The sequence below is a fragment of the Orycteropus afer genome, unplaced genomic scaffold, assembly GCF_000298275.1.
Source record: "Orycteropus afer afer isolate SDZICR_OR568_19922 unplaced genomic scaffold, OryAfe1.0 scaffold00115, whole genome shotgun sequence".
NCBI lineage: Eukaryota > Metazoa > Chordata > Mammalia > Tubulidentata > Orycteropodidae > Orycteropus > Orycteropus afer.
The window spans coordinates 4497789-4520447 of record NW_006921702.1 but is presented as its reverse complement, the minus strand read 5'-3'; the positions used below and the strand labels follow the sequence as shown (position 1 = coordinate 4520447).

The window sequence follows — 22659 nt, the reverse complement described above, 5'->3', positions numbered from 1 at the left end:
GTAAAATGGAGAGAAAAACAACACTAGTAAAATAATCACCTTTCCCTCTGAAGACGATTCAGACGATGAGTTAGTGCATGAAAATGTGCTTTGCAAACAGTAGTGTATTTCTTGTGTCCTAGGTGATGCTATAACCAGCATCTGAGACATGTACTTTGCTTTCCAGCAGCAGGTGTGGGTGTATTTGCCAATTCACACATGCTTTCACTCTACCATCTATAGCCTGTGGCGGATGTCTGTAAGAATAACTGGCTGAAGCAGTGGTGTATGGGCCAGGCCTGCAAGAAGGGATGGAGCTGGCCTACACAGGACTATGGCCATGCTGTTGGCCTCATTAGCTGTAAACTCCCATCAGCTGGGCCAAATGGCTCCAAGTCCTCCTTGACTCAGATGTCAGACTAAGAACTGAATGTCCTGGCTAGCAGTCGGCTGATGCAATTCCCCAGCCTCTCAGGTTTAATTAAAGTGTCAAGGTCTTCTGTGGGACAGAGTCCACATGGCTCCTGCTGTCCCTGAGCCAGTGCTGGCCACCTGCCGGAAGAAGCAGGGAGGTAACAGCTGTCAGGTTCTCCCAGGGCTCAGGGTCTTCTGGTTGGGTCCATCTCAGGCCTCTAGCTCTCCTGGCCCCTCCTCTGCTTCACTGGGTCTGGGACTATGGGCAGAACTTGATTTGTGATGTGTTGTGTCAAACATGAAGCTGTGCTGAGGGAGCTGACATGGACAAATGCCAAAACTCATTCACTGCCAAAGTCTACTATTGAGGTTAATTTTGACAGTTGTATTTAATTATCATTGATAACTATCTTAATAACAATAGGAAGTGCCTTAACAGTTAGTTAAGCAAGCACCTTTTAACCTACATTCCCTCATCTACTACCATTTTTGTGACTGTCTTCAAATATTTAAGATTCTTCCCATTTAAACTCTACTGCTCTGAGATCCTCAGCTGACCATATTCTATATCTGGAATAAACCATTAAAAGGATTCAGAAGAGTTTTCATCCATGATCATGTAACAAAGAAATTAAGCCAGGGGATGGTTTATGCAACTTGCTGTTCTAGGAATGATCTTTTCTTTTTCACACTCTTTAATATGATTTGCCAGAGAGACTGTTTAAGTTGGCTGCTTAGATCAATTAATTGCTTGGCTAGTTTTATTTAGAAGAGGTTGACATGCAAAAAACAGATTATTTAAATCAGTTAGGCACAAGTTATGGAGTAAGAATTCTGAGGATGATTAGTTATAGCTAATGAGAGAAGCCTTGTCATGGACCCTGGAGAGGAAGCAGGACCAGGTAGCATCCTGTCCTAAGTAGCCAAGGCCAGAAGGGGAATGGAGGCCACCTTTTCCCTCTTCCAAATTGCTGCCTATAAAGGTAGCCTTCTGGTTCCCAAACTGGGTGTACCTTGTTCTGGGGAATCACCATTTCCCCTGCTTTGGGAGGAATGGTCTGACGTCTCCATGTCTTCTTAATTCCTAGATATTCCTGTAATACTCAGGATGGTCCAAAATAAGTTTTGTCAGTGTTGTTGTTACACGCTGTCAAGTCAATTCCAACTCAGAGTAACTCCATGTGACAGAGTAGAACTGCTCCATAGTGTTCTCTAGGCTATAATCTTTATAGAAGCAGATTGACAGACCTTTTTCCTGCAAGGCCTCTGGGTGAGTTCAAACCACCAAACTTTCAGTTACTAGCTAAGCACTTAAAACTGTTGCACCATCAGGGCTCCTTTGTTTCACCATTAGTGGATCACATATCAGACAATGTTCCAGAAGTGAAGCCAAATGCTCCTTTACTTCTATCACTGAAATTAGGAAAGCACTGTGGAGCTCATTTCTGGTGGCAGCTATAAGTTCTGATGTCACTAATGTCCCCCTCTTCTTTCCCTCATAAGGTCATTCTACTTCTTGCCCCTCCTGGGTCTCTGATGCATCCTCAAATGGCATCATGGACATAACCCTGAAGTTTTGGCTTTGTCCTGGAGGCTCAGAGTCAGATCCTCTCTTAGATGTGGGTCCTAGCGGAGGCTGAGCTACGATGATGTGCTGTGTTGCTAAATGACTAAACATTCCCTCCTCCCAAGGTGATGGCTAGTTGTTAATTGCTGTTGTCTACTCCACCTCATGGCAACCCCATTCACAGCAGAACAAAATGTTGCAAGCTCCTGTTCCATCTTCACTATTCTTAGTATGCTTGAATCATCATTGGGGCCACTATATATTTTGAGTGTCTTTCAACTTAGAGGGCTCATCTGTCAGCACTATATTGGACAATGTTCCATTTTGATCCAGAGGGATATCATTAGCTAATTTTCAGAAGTAGATTGTTAGGTCTTTCTTCCTAATCTATCTTAATTTGGAAGCTCTGCTGAAACCCTTACACTGTGGGTGACTCTGCTGGGATTTGAAATGCTAGTGCCATAACTTCTAGCATCATAGCAACACACAGGCCATCACAATGTGACAAAGTGAAGTAGTACCAAACATGTGTGCTAAGCAGTGGCTAAGTGGGAAGGAAATAAAGGTGGTAAGAAAGAAAAGACAACCTTGTCTGCCACTTCTAGGTTCTTCTAGATTCCCTCCCATCCTCATGGCCTATATATCTCCTAACTTATGTTATAACTCAGGCCTGGAGACTTGCTCTGCCTTGACCGTTCATTCACCAATCCTGACTTGGACACTATCTAGCTGCTGTCTACCAAACACCGCCAAAAAACCTCTCACAGAAAATGAAGCTTTGCTACCAGAGGCAGCCCAAACAGCCACATAGAAAGCACCACATTTCTTTGAAAAGTTATGCACATTTTATAAGTGAATCTGAAGTTTCAATTTACTCCATGATGTTTCTAAGATACAGTGAAGGCCTTGTCCCATCATTTCCCAGTGAGGTCTCAGGGAAATATTTCTATGTATCTGAAGTTTCTGTGCTCCTGGTTCATGGCTGCACCCATCTGGGGTTATGTAAGCCCTAGTAGAGACTAATTCCATGCAAGGTGGTGGCCTGGATATTCTACTCCATAAAAATGTGCTTAGATCACTCAGTCCCCATCAGACCCATTACTTTTACCTCCTGAGCTTTGGCCTGGCCATATCCCATTCTTTGGAAACATTCTATCTTCTTCCAACTTAAGGCATCAATCCCTTCACTTCTGAAGATCAAATTTAAATGCCTTTGTATCTTTTATCCACAGAGCTCAGAATTACGTACTACTCTTTAATTCTCCTACACACTAGTTAACAAGCATCATGTATGAAAAAGTGAATGATGAATCTATCCATCCTTTGAACATATTTGGCAGGTGCTGATGCTGACACATACCACTGGGTGCCTTTGGCATGTGGCTTCCATCATCATTACCCTTCTCTATAAAGGGGAAGAATAACCACTTCAATGCTGAGATCTTTCAAAATTTAATTCTTACATATTCCATGACTCTTCCATTTGCCTGGGGCAGAAGGAGGGAATGATAATCACATCATTTTTCACTAATTCTATGCTAGGTGTTGTGATAGACACATTATGAACATTATCTTGTTTAATCCTCAAAGTCATAGGTACTGTTTTTATCTCCATTTTTCCTGTGACGAGAATGAGGTGTGGAGGAGGTAGATAAGGGCATATGGCTGCTATGTGATGGGAGGCAGGAACTGAGCCCAGATAGGTCTGAATTGAGGAAGCACACGTAGACAGGAAACTGTCCTATCTCCAAAGAAAGATGTGGTCCCTGCCCCCAAGGCTGTTACAATATAGTTGGAAAACAAAATCCATAACCATGAAAGAAGCAAAGGATTCAAGATGGTGTAAATTCAGTGGCTAACCCTCTCCATGGTAGTGATGACAAGGGACCATGATAGACTAGAGTTGTCAGTGTGGATGGTGTCAGTATGGACATGACTCTTCCTCAAAAGATGTTTGTGGGGAAACACTTTTAGAATGGGTGACCTGAGAAAATCATCAAAGTGATGGTGGTGGTGGTGATGCCAGGTGGATGAAATAGAAGAGGACAGAAAAAGGTAGTATAACTGGAATAAAACTGGAATGAGTAAGCATGAGGTGTTAGAGTGTGTATTAAATGTATACAGAGCTGTGAGGAGCTTGAACATCAAAGGGTGCAACTGATTGCATTTATGTCATTTTCCAAGCATCAGTGAGCACCTACTAAGTATCAGACATCATCTGGGCTATCAGGACTCAACCCTGTCCTCAATTTCATTGCCCTTAGAGAAAAGGAGTATTTTAGGGATCTAGTCATTTACAATCTACAAGAAAGATGCTAGGGGTGGGGGACAGGAGACAGTCTATGTGAGAAGGGCACCAATTGAGAACTCAAGAGTGGCTTCTGAATTCCAGGTAACTGGGAGAACATGTGGTTGCACATTGATGCTGCCTACGCAGGCAGTGCTTTCATCTGCCCTGAATTTCGGCATCTTCTGAATGGGGTAGAGGTGAGTATGCACTTTTACCTTTAATAAAGTGATTTTTTTAAAGCACTTTGTCATAAGTAATGTCTCCCTTTATAAGACATTTGATATTTCATTGTTGTGGTTTATTTTACAAATTATTTCCAAACCAATTATTTTGATTATTGGAAATTATACATCGTCATGACAGGGGTTAAAAATCATCTCTAGTCATACCTGTTTTTACAAACACCCCTGGTGTTTACAACTATTACTGAGTCTAGGTAAATCTTGGGCTGGGTTGTATGATAGGATATATTTTATCATATGAAACTGTGGAAAAACTTATATCATTCTCTAGGATAGACCATATTTTAGGTTACAACTCAAGTCTTGATAAATTTTAAATGATTGAAATCATGCAAGGTGTTTTCCCTAACCACAATGGGTGAAGCCAGAAATCAATAACAGAAAAAAAAAACTGGAAAATATATAAGCATACAGAAATTAAACAATATACAACTAAACTGTCAATGGGTCAAGGAAGAAATCAAAAGAGAAATCACCAATTTCTTGGTCAAATGAAAATGAAGCACAACATACTAAAACTCAAGGAATGCATGAAGGCAGTATTCAGAGGGAAAATTAAAGCAATAAATACCCACATTAAAAAAAAAAAAAAGGAAGAAGAAAAATCTCAAATTAACAGCCTAACTTGACAATTCCAGAAACTACAGAGAAGAGCAAACTAAGCCTAAATCTACTAAAAACCAAACTCACTGCTGTTGAGTTGGATCCGACCCATAGCGACCCCTCCTTGGGTTTCCGAAGCAGTATCACTACAGAAGTAGATTGCCCAACCTTCCTTCTAAGGAGTGGCTGGTGGGTTTGAACTGCCAGCCTTCTGCTTATCAGTCAAATGCCTTAGGCACTACACCACTAGAAGAAAGGAAATAACAAAGATTAGTTGTTGTTGTTGTTGTTATGTGCCGTTGAGTCGTCCCCAACTCATAGCGACCCCTCCTTGGGTTTCTGAGGCAGTATCACTACAGAAGTAGGATTGCCCAACCTTCCTTCCGAGGACAAAGATTAGAACAGAAACAAATAATGCTGAAAACAGGAAAAGAATAGAATTGATGAAACCAGAAGTCAGTTCCTTGAAAAAAGATCAATAAAACAGATGAATTGACAAACCTTTAACTAGAGAGACAAGGAAAATAAGAGAAAAGATGCAAATAATCAAATTAAGAAATGAAAGAGGGAGGATTACAACTGACTTGATAGAAAAATGAGAATTATGACACAATATCATGAACAACTATATGACAACAAAGTAGATAACCTAGATTAAATGAATAAATTCTTAGAAACACATAACTTACCCAAACTGACTCAAGAGAAAATAGAAAGTGTCAACAGACCCATAACAAGTGAAGAGTGCAAATCAGTGATCAAAAACCTCACAACAACAAAAAGTCCTGGATCAGATGGCTTCACTGGGGAATCATACTGACCATTTTAAAGAATTGACACCAATATTGTTTAAACCTTTCCAAACTATAAAGAAAGAAGGAATACTCCCTAATTCATTCTGTGAAGCAAACATAACCCTGATAATCAAACCAGACAAAGACACCACAAGAAAAGATAACTATAGGCCAAAATCTCTTATGAATATAGAGTCAAAAATCCTCAACAAAATACCAGTTAAACAGAATCCAACAGCATATTAAAAGCATACACTATGACCAGGTGAGATTTATTCCAAGGATGCAGAGATGTTTCAACATTAGAAAATCAGTCAACATAATATATCATGTCAATAGAACAAAGGAAACCCAAGGAGGGGTTGCTATGAGTCAGATCTGACTCGACACCAGTGAGTTTGGTTTGGTTTAGAACAAAGGACAAGAACCACATCATTATCTCTATGCATACAGAAAAAGGATTTGATAAAATCCAACACCCTTTCTTGATGAAAACTCTAAAGAAGATAGGAAGAGAAAAACTTCTCAGTATGATTCAGGATATATGTTGAAAAGCCAACATTCTACTTACTGGAGAAAGACTGAGCACTTTCCCCTTGAAATTGGAAACAAGACAAGGGGGCCTGCTTTCACCACTGCGATTCAATATTGTATTAGAAGTCTTAGCCAGAGCAATAAGATAAGAAAAAGAAATGAAATGTACCCAGATTGGAAAAGAAGAAGTAAAATTACCTCTATTTGCAGATAATATGACTTATATATAGAAAATTCCAGAGTCCACTAGAAAACTTCTAGATCTATTAAAGGAATTTAGCAAAGTTTCAGGGTACAAGGTCAACAAACAAAAATCAGTTGAGTTTCCATACACCATCAATAAGAAATCCAAAAGGGAAATTAAGGAAACAATACCATTTACAATAGCATCTAAGAGAACAAAATACCTATTAATAAATCTAACCAGGACATGAAGGACTTATACAAGGAAAAACTATAAATCACTGCTGAAAGAGATAAAAAAAAACTTAAATAAATGGAAAGTTGTTTTGTGTTCATCGACCAGAAGACTTAATATTGTTAAGATCAACACTACCCAAAGTGATCTATAGATTCAATACAACCAAACCAAACCAAACTCACTGCCATCGACTTGGATCCGACTCATAACGACCACTCCTTGGGTTTCTGAGGTGGCATCGCTATGGAAGTAGATTGTTCAACCTTCTTTGAACTGACAGCTTTCTGATTAGCAGTCAGATGCCTTAAGCACTATGCCACCATCCAAACAGCTTTGTTTACAGATAAACAAATAGATAATCAAAATTTGGTACATACATGCAATAGGATACTACTCAGCCAGTTTGTTGTTGTTATGTGCCATTGAGTCAGACCCGACCCATAGCAGCGCCTCTGTGGGTTTCCGAGGCAGTATCACTACGGAAGTAGATTGCCCCATCTTCCTTCCAAGGAGTGGCTGTTGGGTTTAAACTGCCAGCTTTCTGGTTAGCAGTCAAATGCCTTAGGCACTACGCTACCAGAGCCACTCAGCCAGTAGGAGACATGAAATCTTATATATGAGAAAATATAGGTGAAGCTTGAAGACTTTAGGCTGAGTGAAATAAGCCAATCATAAAAGGACAAATATTGCATGATCTCATTTATGTAAAAAGACAAGAAAAGGCAAATATATAGAAACCAAAGTTGCTTAGTTGTTACCAGTGGTGGGAGTAAGGGGGAAAAGGAAAGTTAATAGGGATGAAAAAATTTCATTGATTAAAGATAGAGCTGCACAGCGAATTACTGAAATTGCTGTTAATAAGTTGTACAAACTTGAACTGGCAAAAGTAGTGTGATAGACACATTTGCAACAATGACAAAGGAAAAAAGAGAGAGAAAGAGAATGACTACTGAGGCTGCTTATGTACAGCCAAATGCCTCATGGGATTTGGTTACTTGGTTTGGAGGTTTAGGGCCAAGGTTTCACAGAGCATCCCAATTAATTGGCCAAATAGCATGTTTAGTGCTTCTGTTCTACCTTACGTAGTACCTGGGGTCTTAAAAGCTTGAAAGTGGCCATCCGAGGCACAGCAATGACTTCTAGTCACCAGCAGTGACAGAGGAAGGAGAGTCAGGAATAGGAGGAATATACAGAATGTGTGGCTCATTGCTTCCATGAACAACTGCCTCCTTTGCCATGAGACCAGAAGAAATGGATGGTGTCCAGCTGCAGTGACTGATCATTTAGATCAAATATTCCATAAAATAATCCTAATCAAAAGGGGCAAAAGCAGAACAGAATTTCAAATTCTCATGTACTCTAGACTTTCTCTAGCCATGGAGGGTAGATGAACCTGTGAAACTATTGCCCTGAGATAATTTTTTAACTTTAAACCAATAACATCCCCTAAAGTCTTCTTAAAACTAAACAATAGCCTAACTAGTAAAAAATGTCTGTCTTGAGTATTATTCTCTTTCAAAAAACCAAAAATAACCCAAACTCACTACCATGGAGTCGTATCCGACTCATAGTGACCCCTCGTTGGGTTTCTGCATCTTTTATAAGAACTGTTTATATGGGATCAAATTGACAAGAACAACTTGAAAGAGGAGATACGAACCTTAGAGAAGAGTGAGTTTATATTAATGAGGGAGGAACAACTCAGAATAATAGGGTGAGAATAGTTGTACAACTTGAAGAATGTAATTGGTGTCACTAAATGGTACAAGTAGAAACTGTTGAATTGGTATGTGTTTTTCTGTGTATGTTCTCAACAACAACAACAACAAAAATAAAGTCAGGAAAAAAAAAAAAAAAGAGAAAGAAACCAAGTAATAGTGTAGCTTAATTAGAAAAGAATGTCTGCCTTGAACATTGTATTCTTTTAAAGAATTACCTACATAGGTTCAATTTGACAACAGCAATTTGAAAGTTTAGATAAGAAGCTTAAGGAACAATATGTTGATGATGGTAAAACAATTTGGAAAAGGCTAGAGAGAAAGGTAGCACAAGTTGAAGAATGTCACTAAATAGTACATGTAGAAATAGTCATTATTGACATATGTTTTGCTGCGTGTATCATCACCAGAAATAAAATTTTAGAAAGTAAATGAAATCATACAATAATAATAATAAATCTGTGGGAGTATATGTGGCCACGGAGTAAAATCTTAAAGCATTTCAACACAAGATGTAATTTAAATTACCATCCTGAAATTTCCTACATTTTGATTCAATGTGATAGTGATGCTCGACCGTGCAACTAAACATGATATGCTTTATCCAATTTATCCAATATTGAGCGAGCAGCTGCCAATGCATTTAAATATCCTCTGCCTCTTCTGGAAATTGTAAAATGTGGATTGTAATGCAAAACTCAAACAACGCTTGTTTCAAGAAATAGTAATCAAAATTATTGATCAATTCTCTGTAAAATGATCCAGACTTCCACAAAGAAATTACCTTATTGATGGATTGTGATCTGTGCTCTCATTCTCAGGCAGCATTTCATTGCTGATGGTAACTCATAGCCTAGGAAGTTCCTCCCCAGAATGTCAGATATAAATGCAAGACAAGATCCAGAGAGGCAGGCGCTGGCAGTACATCCAGGAAAGAGATGCTAAGGCAGAGGAGTAGTGACCTTGGCCAAAAGAGAAAGGCTTTCTCCTTTGAGGCAAAGAATTTAACTTATATGGCACAGTGATTAAGGGCACAGACTTGGGCACTAGACTTTCTGGTTTGAATTCCAGCTTTCCCTCAGGACTAGCTAGTTAACCTTTGGCATGTTAGTTATCCTCTCTATGTCTCATAAAATGAATTTAATAATGATATATCTTTTGTGGGTTTTTTTGTAAAGATTAGATACAGTAACCATATTTAAAAGACTTTAAAACAGTGTCTGGCACACAACAAGCAAATAATGCATTGTTGTTGTTGTTGTTGTTGTTATGTGCCGTCGAGTCGGCCCCGACTCATAGCGACCCCTCCTTGGGTTTCAGAGGCAGTATCACTACGGAAGTAGGATTGCCCAACCTTCCTTCCGAGGAGTGGCTGGTGGGTTTGAACCACCAGCCGTCTAGATGCTGTTATTTTTCACCATGACCTAGAGAAACTGTCCCTCAAAAACCTTTCTTTGGTCTCATGTCATGCTTGCCAAACAATCTAATCACTAATTTGACTTCTCATAGTGCCCTAATACCAGAAAATATGTGTTATAGCTATACAAAACAAATATCCCAATCTTTGGAAAAAATAATCCCCATTAGAAATGAATAAAGTAGTATTCTGATTTATATATCCATCATATCCATTTGTTTATTCATTCAACAGTTTTCTATTGAACACTTGCTTAGTGCATGCTAGGACTCAGATCTATCTTTGAGGGTAAAATAGAGCTTCGGTTGGGCAATACTACTTCCATAGTGATACTGCCTCAGAAACCCAAGGAGGGGTCGCTACGAGTTGGGTCTGACTCAACAACACATAACAACAACAACAACAAATTCCTATATAAATATTGGCATGGAGCAATGTAGAAATTCTGATGATATGATGCTAATACCAAGCACTCTACCATTAGTTGCTGACAGCTACTTTTGTGGATATTTCTTGTTGGAAAATAAATAATAAACATAAACATCTTTTATTCGATAGTTATATTAATTCCCTGAAATGTCAGTTCCTGAACAGTTGCAAAGGAAGAGCTATGTGTTCATCAGGGATTCACATACCTCCTCAAAGCCTGGGCCTGGGGTAGATGCTTTATCTAACTCTAGGAACCAGGTTTAGGATTTCATGATCCTTTCCCATTTTCTCTTGCCGGTGAACTGACAATGTGAGGTTTCGTCTTTCATAGGGAAGATGCCTAATTGTCAAACCACCTCACTAATGGGTGGGTTTGGGTAGATCCTATCAGCAGTAGACAGTGTGTTTCTTGCTCAACAATGAGTCATTTCAATTTTTCCTGCCATTATTGCTCCTGACTCTATCTCCTTGCCTGGCTGAAGGCCTTGGTACTCAGTAGGTCAGATAAGAGGCTATAATATCCTGCTGTAGCCCTGCTATCACAGATAAGAGCCTTTCCCCCAGTCAGCAGGAGGGAAATATCACTGTTGGGTAATGAAAGAAGTTTAAACAGATCAGTCCCATAGGAGAGAACTAATAAAATTCCTAGCAAACAAAGCTCCTCCTTAACCTTTTGTTTCCTTTTATCAACAAATGGACCTCACTGTAATTTCCTGTCTCTTTCTAAATATTACTTTTATTGAAGCCTGGCAGGAAATGAATCTGCACTGCCAGAGTGAATTGATGTAGAAAGTAGGCATCAGATGATCAAATGTACCCCCATTGCTGACCTGGACCTTTGTTCTTATTGCATCCTTAGGGCTTATTCCTCAAACAAGTAGAAAAGAGGGGTTACAAGTCTTGAGAAGTTTCTCAGGAGGGGAGAATTAGAGGTTTCCCATTGGAAGGCTGAGTTAGGCTGGGCTTTTGCAGTGGCCACTGCCTTGATTTCTGCTCCAATTATGGATTCAACCCTGTGGCTGAATCCCCGGCCCTTCAGGTGGACCCAAGTCTTGTTTGTCAGTCCAGAGTGCCCTCCTAGGTCACTCTTGGTAGCTAAAATCTCTTACTTTCTCCTTAGAAACATAGCAGCTCTTCTATTGATGGTGAAGCTAGATCAGGTTGCTTGTAACTGTCACCCATGGTTTTCCAGCGAGGGAACCTATAACTGTTAGGAAAACAATGAACTTGGACATTGTCTTACAATTTCTTAGAAAATAAAGCAAGAGATGTTGATAGATTAAAGTAATATTGGTAAAGGAATCAGCTAAACAAAAAATAAGGCTAGCTGTTGTTACTCTGGATTAGTTATTTCACTTTCACAGTAAAAGAGATATCATGTGAACTTTGTCAGTTCATAAAGTTGAGGGAACCACAGACATAAAGTATTTCACAGGACAAATGAAATTTTAGTTACAATGTAGGACACAGAACTGAAAACCAGTACAATTTCTAAACATTGTCATCTGAATTAAAGTTCTGCTTATTCCAAATATTCCAGTAGTTTGAAATATAATGTGCATAAATTTTATGTGACTTTATGCTATGCACATTAAAAAGTGTAAGATAAATAATAATAATATTTATCTTTTTAAGCAAAAGTAGAACTCTTACATTTTGTTACCTTGGAGCACTGGTGGCATAGTGCCTAAGCCATTTGACTGCTAACAAAAAGGTTGGTGGTTCAAACCCACCAGCCACTCCTCAAAAGAAAGATTGGGCAATCTACTTCCATAGTGATACTGCCTTGGAAAGGGAGGGTCACTGTGAGTCGGATCTGACTCGATGGAAGGGAATTTGGTTTGGTATAGTTACCTCAACTAAAAAAAATTGTGTTTCTTCCCCAAATAAAAATGCATCAAGATTCATATTAAGCTTAAATCAGGAGAGCCACTTGTGATGCTGCGCGGGGAGAGTCATCACCTCACATATAAACAAAACCCCCTCATCCTTTGTCAGAATGTGCCTTGGACTGTGCTCTTTTGAATTCTGAGTATTATGAATGATTCAAATCCTTCAAAATGCATCAGTTTGCATGGAATGTGATAACCCTACACCAAATTAGGAGTTAAACACATAAATAATCTACCACCACCTGTGATCAAGTCAATTCAGATTCACAGCAACCCTATAGGACAGAGTAGAACTGCCCCATAGGGTTTCCAAGGCTGTAAATCTTTATGGAAGAAGATCACCTCATCTTTCTCCAGCAGAGCAGCTGGTGGGTTCGAGCTGCCAGCCTTTTGGTTAGTAGCTGAATGCTTTAACCACTATGTCACCAGAGCTCCTTAAACACATAAATGATAGGAAGCTCTAATAGAAAGGCTTTAGAGATGATCTCAATCCTATTCTTTGTTTATAAAATCCTATAGCATTACTCCACCAAAGGCACTCATCTATGAAGTGGAAAGACTAGGACCAGAATCTGAGTCTCTTGCTCCAGACTCTATACTTTCCTCATTACAGAAAAGAATGAGGTTATTTCACTCTTCCCACAAACACTTTGTGGACATCTCTGTACACCTGGTTTATGTTTTGAGGGTTGGAGGCATTTTGGTATCATGAAGCCTGCCTAGGTTTGAATCAATGACCTTCATCCCAATGAATGAATATCACTGGCCTCCAGTCCTGTGAGACACCACCTCAGCAGGGCACATTCCTCAGCCCCACACAGTGAGCCCTCTTCCTCCTCTTCTGTATAAACCATATGCCCTCTTTATAGTTATCTGAGGTCGTTTTCATATTGCATTTAAATGATCTGTTCTCCTATCAGATTTCACCACTTAACTGTGAGCTAGTGGAAGGCAGTAGCCATGTTTTAATCATGTAACCTGGGTCTGCCACAAATCACCCACAGTAGCAACATGCACACTTGAGGGTTTATTCTGTCAGGTGCTGGCCTGAGGCCTCTATAGCTACTGCTTCACAACATGTCCATGAAGCAGGAATTTTCATCCCAGTTCACATGGAGTGAGTAATTGAGCAGGATTTGAAACCGGGATTCTCTGACTCCACAGCTATCCTCCTTTTTTATCGTCCTTTTCTTTTCAACCCAGAATCAGATCTATATTTAGCTGCACATTTCATGAGGTAAAATGTATTATTACCACTTGAAAAACAAGAAAAAGAAGCCCAGATAGGTCAAGTCACTGCTCAAGTCTATAATTTAACAAAGTCCAGAGACCAGACTGGAATCCAGATCTCAATTGTTTTCATGTTTCAAATCCCATGATTTCAATGACTTCACTTCACTGCCCCCTTCTGGGGTCTCAAGGTGTGGCCTCTTGGTTTTCATTGAGAACAGAACTTTTCTTATTATGTATGAGGTTCTTGTTGTTTTATAACTAAAATATTTTCTTTCTTTTTTTTTTTTTTTTCTTTTTGTTATCATTCCCTGGCAGTTTGCAGATTCATTTAACTTTAATCCCCACAAATGGCTTTTGGTGAATTTTGACTGCTCTGCCATGTGGTAAGTTTCCTCATTATTAGATGCCACTTAACTCTGTCTCCTTAGCTCCTCAGAGATGACTTATTTGAAAAAAGCCTTCCCCGTGAAGATGCTTCTAGCACAGAGTCACTTAATGCAATACTTGCTTCCGTTTCTGAAACTTTGATAGAATTCTTGCCAAGTCTTACCCTGGTCGTAAACTGTTACCTATAAAATATTATCGCAACATGTTGGCAGGAGGAAAAAGAAGGCTAACAGAGAAAATCTGTAATTTGGTTTATTTAGATTTAAGAGAAAACAAATGCAAGGAAATTGCAGTACAATGTCTCTAATTCAGTTGCTTCTGTGTTTTTATTCCTAGATTCTTAACCAATCCAACACCTTAAAAGTATTTGGTAAAAGGGGCGAGGGAATACCCCTGTTTCTTAAGAGAGAAATTCTTAATGATTGTGCCATAACCACTTTTGGTGATATTTAGAGCAAGAGAGAAAAGTCAGAAATTAAATGATGTTACTTCATATAGATGATGTCTAAGAAACAAAATGATTGGTTAGGAGTGGTATGAGAACACTGTGTAATGTTCTAACTTCTTTAGAATAAGAAATTGATTATCAAATTTAGAATCAAGAGGCTTCCCATGAACTTTGTACCAAATTTTTACTATGTAAACTAAATGAGTGGTTTTCCCTTTGGCATGGTAAGAAAAGCAGCTCTCACATCATTCAATTTAAGTCAGTTCTCCTAGCTTACCAAATGATCAGTGAGTTCTTTTACTAGTTTACCTAAAGGTAAATTAGTTTTGAGTGCCTTCCTTCAGATCAAATCAAATTATTTTCTAATTATATTCCTTTCCCCAACCTTTGATATTTGATTTTAACATCAATTAGTAAAAGGCTATATTAAACTTAATTTTGTATTTGATGTTGTTAGCTGCCATCAAGTCAGCTCTGATTGGTGGTAACCTTATGTATGACAGAATGAAACACTGCCTAGTCATGCACCATCTTCACAATTCCCGGCTTGTTTGGTCTAGTCGGACAATATTCTATTCTGATACTAGGGTTTTCACTGGATAATTTTCAGCGGTACATCACCTAGCCTTTCTTGCTAATCTGTCTTACTCTAGAAGCTCACTGAAACCTGTCTACCATGGTTGACCCTACTGGTATTTGAAATATTGGTGGCATAGCTTCCAGAGTCACAATAACATGCAAGCCACCGTAGTATGATAAAACTAACAGACAGGGGGTGGAATTTTGTATGACTAATAAGTATAAAATCTATCGTTTTTATGAATGTTCCTTTATAATCTTGTGGTTGTGTTTTTCTATATTACCTAAAGGATAGCTTACAAAGAGTGCCCAAAGCCAACTTTTTTTCAAAATGTAACTTTGATTGAGGAATCCTAGTGGCACAGTGGTTAAATGCTCAATTGTAAACCAAAAGGTTGGTGGTTCAAATTCACCCTTAATTCTGCTGGGGCAATATATCGATTGAAAAACCTTCTGTTGGGGAGTTGGAGTTTAGATGACCAGGTTCTAGGCAGAGTGCCAATAGAGAGCCAGCTAACAAGGTGACTGAGTTTCTTAGTGTCACCATAAAAGAACTACCACTAATGGGTGGATTTAATGAACAGAAACTTACATTCTTAGTTTAGGAGGCTAGAAGTCCAAATTCAGGGTGCCAGATCTAAAGGAAGGCTTTCTTTCTCTGTCAGCTCCAGGGAAGGCCCTTGCCTCTTCTCAGGTTCTGTTCCTCAGTTCTTTGGTGATTGTCATGTGGCATGGCATCTGTCTTCCTTCATCTATGCTTCCTTGCTTCTTTGTCTCATCTACTCTTTTATATCTTACAATTGCTTGGCTTAAAACATACCCTAAACTAATATGACCTCATTAACATAACAAAGAAAACCTCTGTTCCCAGATGGGATAACATCCACAGGTATGTTACTTTTGTTAGGTGCCATTGAGTTGATTTCAACTCATACTAACCCTATGTGACAGAGAACTGCCCTGTAGGGTTTTCTAGACCATTCTCTGGAGAAGGATGTCATGCTTGGTAAAGTGGAGGGTCAACGAAAGAGGGGAAGGCCCTCAATGAGATGGATAGACACAGTGGCTGAAGCGATGGGCTCAGGTATAGTGGGATAGTGAGGCTGGCACAGGACCGGGCTGTGTTTCGTTCTGTTGTACATAAGGTCATTATGAGTTGGAGACGACTCAATGGCACATAACAACAACAACAACAATCTTTATAGGAACAGATCACCAGGTTTTTTTTCTGTGGACCTGCTGAGTGGGCTCAAACCACAAACTTTCAGGGTAACAGTTGAACACTTAACCGTTGTGCCACTATGGCTTCTTTTCACAGGTAATATGAGTTAGGATTTATAACCCATGTTTTCTGGGGACACCATTCAATCCATAGCATAGTGGCACTACCTAGATGCTATTGTTTTGTAATGGATCACAGGCCTTCTCAGTGAAAATGATGTTGCAACAGCATACCATGAAATCATCATGGACAAGAGGAGCTTGTTGTTAAAAATAGAGAGATTGTAACAAAGAGTGCCATAGACAATCCTGACCAGAGGCAAGGGCTCCTGGCTTGCTATGATATTTCAATCATGACCTTGATAAAATAATACCAATACCAGATAGCTAGGAGTGCTAATAGGTTTCTGCAAATTTTCTGAGCCCTTTACTTTGTGTGAATGTGTGTGTGTGTGTGTGTGTGCTGAATACCCATGGAATGAAAGAGATACTTTTTGCTTCTTTAAGAGATGATTGCAGCAATGTGAGCTTGTCTAACACAATAAAATACAGATAATAAACAAAGAAGCCTGTCAGAACTTTCAAAACAATTCAGTAATGGACAGGCATCACTCTAAACTCCCAAGAGTTTAAAACCAGCAAACAAGCAATCCTAAGTAATAAATGTTTTATAGATGTCTCTGGTAGCATAGTGGCTAAGACACTTGCCTGCTCACCAGAAGGCTGGCGGTTCAAACCCACCAGCCACTCCTCGGAAGGAAGGTTGGCCAATCCTACTTCCGTAGTGATACTGCCTCGGAAACCCAAGGAGGGGTCGCTATGAGTCAGGGCTGACTCGACGGCACATAACAACAACAACAATAAGATAAAAAGAAATAAATGATTTCTTTTTGCTTTCACTATCTTTTTGTATTCCTTAAAGTGTCTCTGTTTTGTTTAATGAAATTGTACCAATGGTTAGTCCATAATTTAAAGTAAACACATTGGTTATATTCTTTAAATAATGAAATGGACAAGATAATTGAAGTTTCTAAAACTTGCAATCATTAAAAGCACAATAAATGGGTTTCATAATGATTTCATTATTCTGTTCATAACCTTTTTATTGTTCATTTGGCATTTTGAATCTTTTATATGTAAATCTGAACCACCCTGCCCAAATCTTAATGTCTCTTTGATAAGCAGATCTTCTCCAGATATAGTCTCAGATTTCACATGTGTCAAGGGTATATCTTATCTACCTAAAAAAAAGGTCTAGTTTTTTTTCCAAATAATATATAATTTTGCCATACATTTTTTAAATAGCTTTTGAACATGTTATTACATAAAATGTTTATGTTCATTTTAAATTGAGTTACTCTGGAAGTTTTTAACACTCTAGCTAAGGTAAGATTTGATTATAGAGCTTATCTTAAAACCATTATCAAACCAAACCAGTTATCATGGAGTTGACTGAGACTCATGATTGCATGCATGTAAAGTAGAACTGTGTTCTGGTTCTACTCTGGATTTTAGATGGCTGATTTGTTGGAAGTTTATTGCTAGGTCTTTCTTCCAAGGTACTTGTTCTTAGTAGCGGAGGATGTTAACTTTATACAACCCAGGGACTCCTTAAGGTCATTTGTGGACAGTTTTATGTATCTTTTTGTGGGTTTTTTTTTTTTTTTTTTTCACTTTGGTCCTGGTGCCCTTTGAACTTTGAGTCTTGTGGTTGAATTTGTAAAAACTGTCTAGAACTAGCAGTTAGTTATCTGAGGTACAATTAATCTCTATTAGTCTGGAGTGAAGAGTTTATTTCTTTTCTTTTCTTTTCTTTTCTTTAGCATAGCAAGGAACTTACCAGTCTAATCATAAATGTAATTCACAGTAAACAGGAAAAGAGGACACATTCCATCTCTTATATCATGAAGCAAATATAAGTTTGATTCCCAAATCAGATGAGAGAGAACTTGAGGAAGAAAAATTGTAGGACAATCTTGCAAAGTTAAAGTAAGAAATTCTATGTAAAATATTAACAAATAAAATTCAATATTTTTCTTTTTAAAAAATACTTTACCAGGAACAAATTGTGCTTATTCCAGAGTGGTTTAATATTAGAAGATTTTAAAATGTCATGTACTGTGTTAACAGTATAGGAGAGAAAAAAAAAAAATCACACTACATGCAAAAAAACACCTTTTCATGACAAAATATGTTAGCAAAATGGAACAAAAGAGAACTTTCTTAATTCACTAAAAGATATCTACCAAAACCTACTGCAAACTTATTCTTTTTTTTTTTTTTTAACACACAGAAATAAAATTTATTTGGCAAATGAGGCTGTCTTTTACACTTATGTGTTTGAAATTAAATGAGGCATAATCTTTCTGTACTACTAGGTCGCTCTGATAATTCTTTTTTTTTTTTTTAAATTGTGATTTGGGTGAAAGTTTACAGAGCAAATTCACTTTCCATGCAGTACTTCACATACATTTTGTCTCATGATGTTGACTCCAATTTACCTCAATGCAACAGCTCCCCTCCGACTTCCTCCTGACCTCTTCCTTGTGTTCATCACTCCATGCACTCCTGCCCCCTGAGCTGTCTCCCTGTGCATTAACAGCCCTTTTCCTCCTATGATTGTTCTCTCCAAGGAGTATATCTATCTCACATAAATGTTCAACTCATATGCCTGTCTTTTGTTTGGCTGGAAGCCACAGGTGTGGGTTCAATTCCAGACCTGAAGGGCAGCTAGGGGCCATAGTCTCAGTGGTTCCACCAGGCTCTATTAGACCAGCAAATCTTTGCCCCACCTCTTTTTTTTCCAAGTGTTTTTGAGTTTTGCTCCACATTGTTCTCCCTCTCTATTCAGGATCTCCCACATAGATCCACCTCTGAGTGGTTGACAGTGGTAGCCGGGCATCATCTAATACTTCTGGTCTCATAGTCATATAGGCTGCGGATAGCATGGTGTACCAGTCCCTAGGACTAATTGTTTCCATGAGTCTTTGGTTTTCTTCATTCTTCTTTGCTCTGGATGAGGAGACACCCATCGTTGCATCTAGATGGCTGGTTGCAAGCTTTGAAGGTCCCAGTTGTTAATCCCCAAAGTAGGAGGTGGAACAATGTTTCGTGTAGCATGTTATGCCAATTGAGCTTGATATCCCCTGCAACTATGGTCCCAAGCCCACATGTTCAACTACTTGCTCCCTCTGGGTAGCTGACTGTGACCAAGAAGTGACTACAAACTTGTCCCTTGTCAGCTCTACTATAACCCTGGGAATTCTTACAGAATATACAAATACACTTGTAGAACAATTGTCTGCCAACCCTATACATGGTCTTGGGTGCATTCCCTGCTGCATAGACATACCTACTAGTTCAGCCCATCCACCCATCTATCCACCCGCATACCCATGTTTACCTTCACTGATGACGCAGTACTGTATGTGCAAAAGGGTTCACCTTTGTTGTCAGCACCTCCCATGTACCTCTCTATGTCTTCCTCTTCCTTAGTACCACCATGTTGATCACTCATATTTGGTACAGTGCCCTTCTCTTTACCCAGATAATACCTATCTCTACCTATCTAACAGTGCTCCCTACCCCACCTTCCCACCCCTGGTAACCAACAAAGAAAGTTTCCTTCCATAGATAAACCTTTCCTTGACTTTTACAATAACGGACTAACACAATATTTGTCCTTCTTTGATTGACTTATTTCACTCAGCATAATGTCTTCCAAGTTCATCAATGTTATGCGGTGTTTTGCAGATTCCGTATTATTCTTTATGGTTGCATAGCATTCTATTGTGTGTATGTACCAAAGTTTGGTTATCCATTCCTCAGTTGATGGATACCTAAGTTGTTTCCAGCTTTTTGTGATTGTAAATAGTGCTGTGATGAACATGGGTGTGCATATGTCTGTTCTTGTCATGGCTCTCACTTTTTTAGGATATATACCTAGTAATGGAATGGATGGATCAAATGGTATTTCTATTTCCAACTTTTTAAGGAATCACCATAGTGCTTTCCACACTGGTTGTACCATTTTACAGTCCCACCAACAGTGTATGAGAGTCCCAATCTCTCAGCAACCTCGGCAGCATTTGTTATTTTCTGTCTTGTTGAACTTTGCTACTAGTGCTGGGGCAACATGGTATCTCATTGTTGTTTTGATTTGCATCTCTGTTATGGCTAATGATCGTGAGCATTTCTTCATATGTTTGTTGGTTGGTTGAATGTCCTCCTTGCTGAACTGTCTATTCATGCCTTCTGCCCATTTTTTAATTGGATTATTTTTGTTATTAAGGTGTTGGAGTTTTGTATAAATTCTAGAGGTAAGTCCCTTGTCAGATATGTCATTGACAAATATTTTTCCCAATCTGTAGATTCTCTTTGGACTCTTTTGGAGAAGTCTTTGGAAGCACATAAAAATTTAATTTTGAGAAGGTCCAATTCATCTAGTTTCTCTTTTGCTGTTTGTGCACTTTGGGTTATGCTTGATAGCCTATTTATGCCATATATTAGGTCCCCTAAATTTGCCCCTATGTTTTCCTTGAGGAACTCTATAGTTTTAGGTTTCACATTTAAATCTGTGATCCATCTGGAGTTAGTATTTGTGTATGGTGTGAGGTACAGATCTTGTTTCATTTTTCTACAGATGAATATCCAGTTTTGCCAGCACCATCTATTAAACAAACATTCTCTTCCCCATTTAATGGATTTAGGCCCTTTGTCAAAGATCAGTTGACCATAGGTCGATGGATCTATTTCTGGGTTCTCAATTCTATTCCACTGGTCTACGTGGTTGTCATTGTACCAATACCAGGCGGTTTGACTGCTGTGGCTATATAGTAGGTGTGTTAGACTGGGTTCTCTAGAGAAACAAAACCAGTAAAGCTTATATAGAGAGAGAAATAGAAAGTTATCTTAGGAAAACGGCTCACACACTTATAGAAGCTGGCAAGTTCAAAGTTCTTGGATCAAACGTCAAGCTGGAGGCTTTTCCTGACTCATTAGCTACAGGGGCTAGGAGCTCAAGGTTGGCAGGCAGTATATTGGCTGTTGACTCCAACAAATGACAAATCCAAGATCTCTGGGACGAATGGTCGATTGTTTGCTCATGGACAGTTGTAGACAGCACAACAGAATCTCGATCCACAGAAGAGTGTCTCTTTTCCCAGAATGTCCTGCCAGAAGTAGGCCACAGCCCTAGGGAAACTCCCTTTCAATGGATTGGCTGCTCAAAATATATATGTCTGATCCCATCATGGGAATAACCACATCACAACTGCTTAAACTACACAGAATTGTGGTCCAGCCAAGTTGACACACAGCTCCGACTATCACAATAGGTTTTGAGATCTGACAATGTGAGACTTCCTACTTTGTTCTTCTTCAATAGTGTTTTGCTTATCCAGGGTCTATTTCCTTTCCATATAAAGTTGTTCTTGTTGTTGTTATGTGCCGTGGAGTCAGCCCTGACTCATAGCGGCCCCTCCTTGGGTTGCTGAGGTGGTATCACTACGGAAGTAGATTACCCAACCTTCCTTCCGAGGAGTGGCTGGTGGATTTGAACCGCCAGCCTTCTGGTTAGCAGTGATTGGTTTTTCCATATCCTTAAAAAATGTTGATTGGATCTGGATTGTGGTTGCACTGAATGCATAGATTGCTTTGGGCAGAACTGACATTTTCACAATGATCAATCTTCCTGTCCATGAGCGTGGGATATTATTCCATTTATGTAGCTCTCTTATGGTTTCTTGAAGAAGTTTTTTATAGTTTTCTTTGTACAGGTCTTATGTGTCCCTGGTCAGATTTATTTCCAAGCATTTTATTTTTTTGGTAGCTATTGTAAATGGTATTGATTTCCTTCCTTCTTTTTCAGCAATCTCTTTGCTGGTGTAGAGAAATTCAACTGATTCTTGGATGTTGATCTTGTATCCTGCCATGATGCTAAATCTCTCAATTAGTTCCAATAGGTTTTTGACTGAGTCTCTTTGGTTTTCTAGGTATAGGATCCTATCATCTGCAAATCAGGATATTTTGACTTCTTCCTTACCAATTTGGATGCCTTTGAGTTCCCTTTCTTGACTTACTGCTCTGGCTAAGACTTCCAGTACAATGTTGAATAGAAGTGGTGATAGAGGGCATCCTTGTCTGGTTCCTGTTCACAAGGGGAATGGTTTTATTTTCTCTCCATTGAGAATAATGTTGGCTGTTGGTTTTGCATAGATGCCCTTTATTATATTGAGGAATGTCCCTTCTATTCCTATTTTTCTGAGAGTTTTGATCAAGAATGGGTGTTGGATTTTATCAAATGCCTTTTCTGCACTAATTGATATGATCATGTGGTTCTTTTCCTCTGTTTTATTTATGTGGTGGATGACATTGACTGTTTTTCTAATGCTGAGCCATCCTTACATACCTGATATGAACCCCACTTGGTCATAATGAATGATTTTCTTGATATGTTGTTGGAATCTATTGGCTAGGATTTTGTTGAAGAT

At 38.9% G+C, this 22659-nt stretch overlaps 1 protein-coding gene across 1 annotated transcript in view; it reads left to right on the top strand.

Annotated features, from left to right (window-relative positions):
• DDC (dopa decarboxylase) overlaps positions 1-22659 on the top strand; it is a 148895-nt gene that overhangs the window by 85891 nt on the left and 40345 nt on the right. Inside the window, exons 7-8 of the mRNA XM_007943951.1 lie at positions 4353-4447; positions 13849-13916. Coding sequence (XP_007942142.1) covers positions 4353-4447; positions 13849-13916 — 163 coding nt within the window. The remainder of the gene's footprint in view (positions 1-4352; positions 4448-13848; positions 13917-22659) is intronic.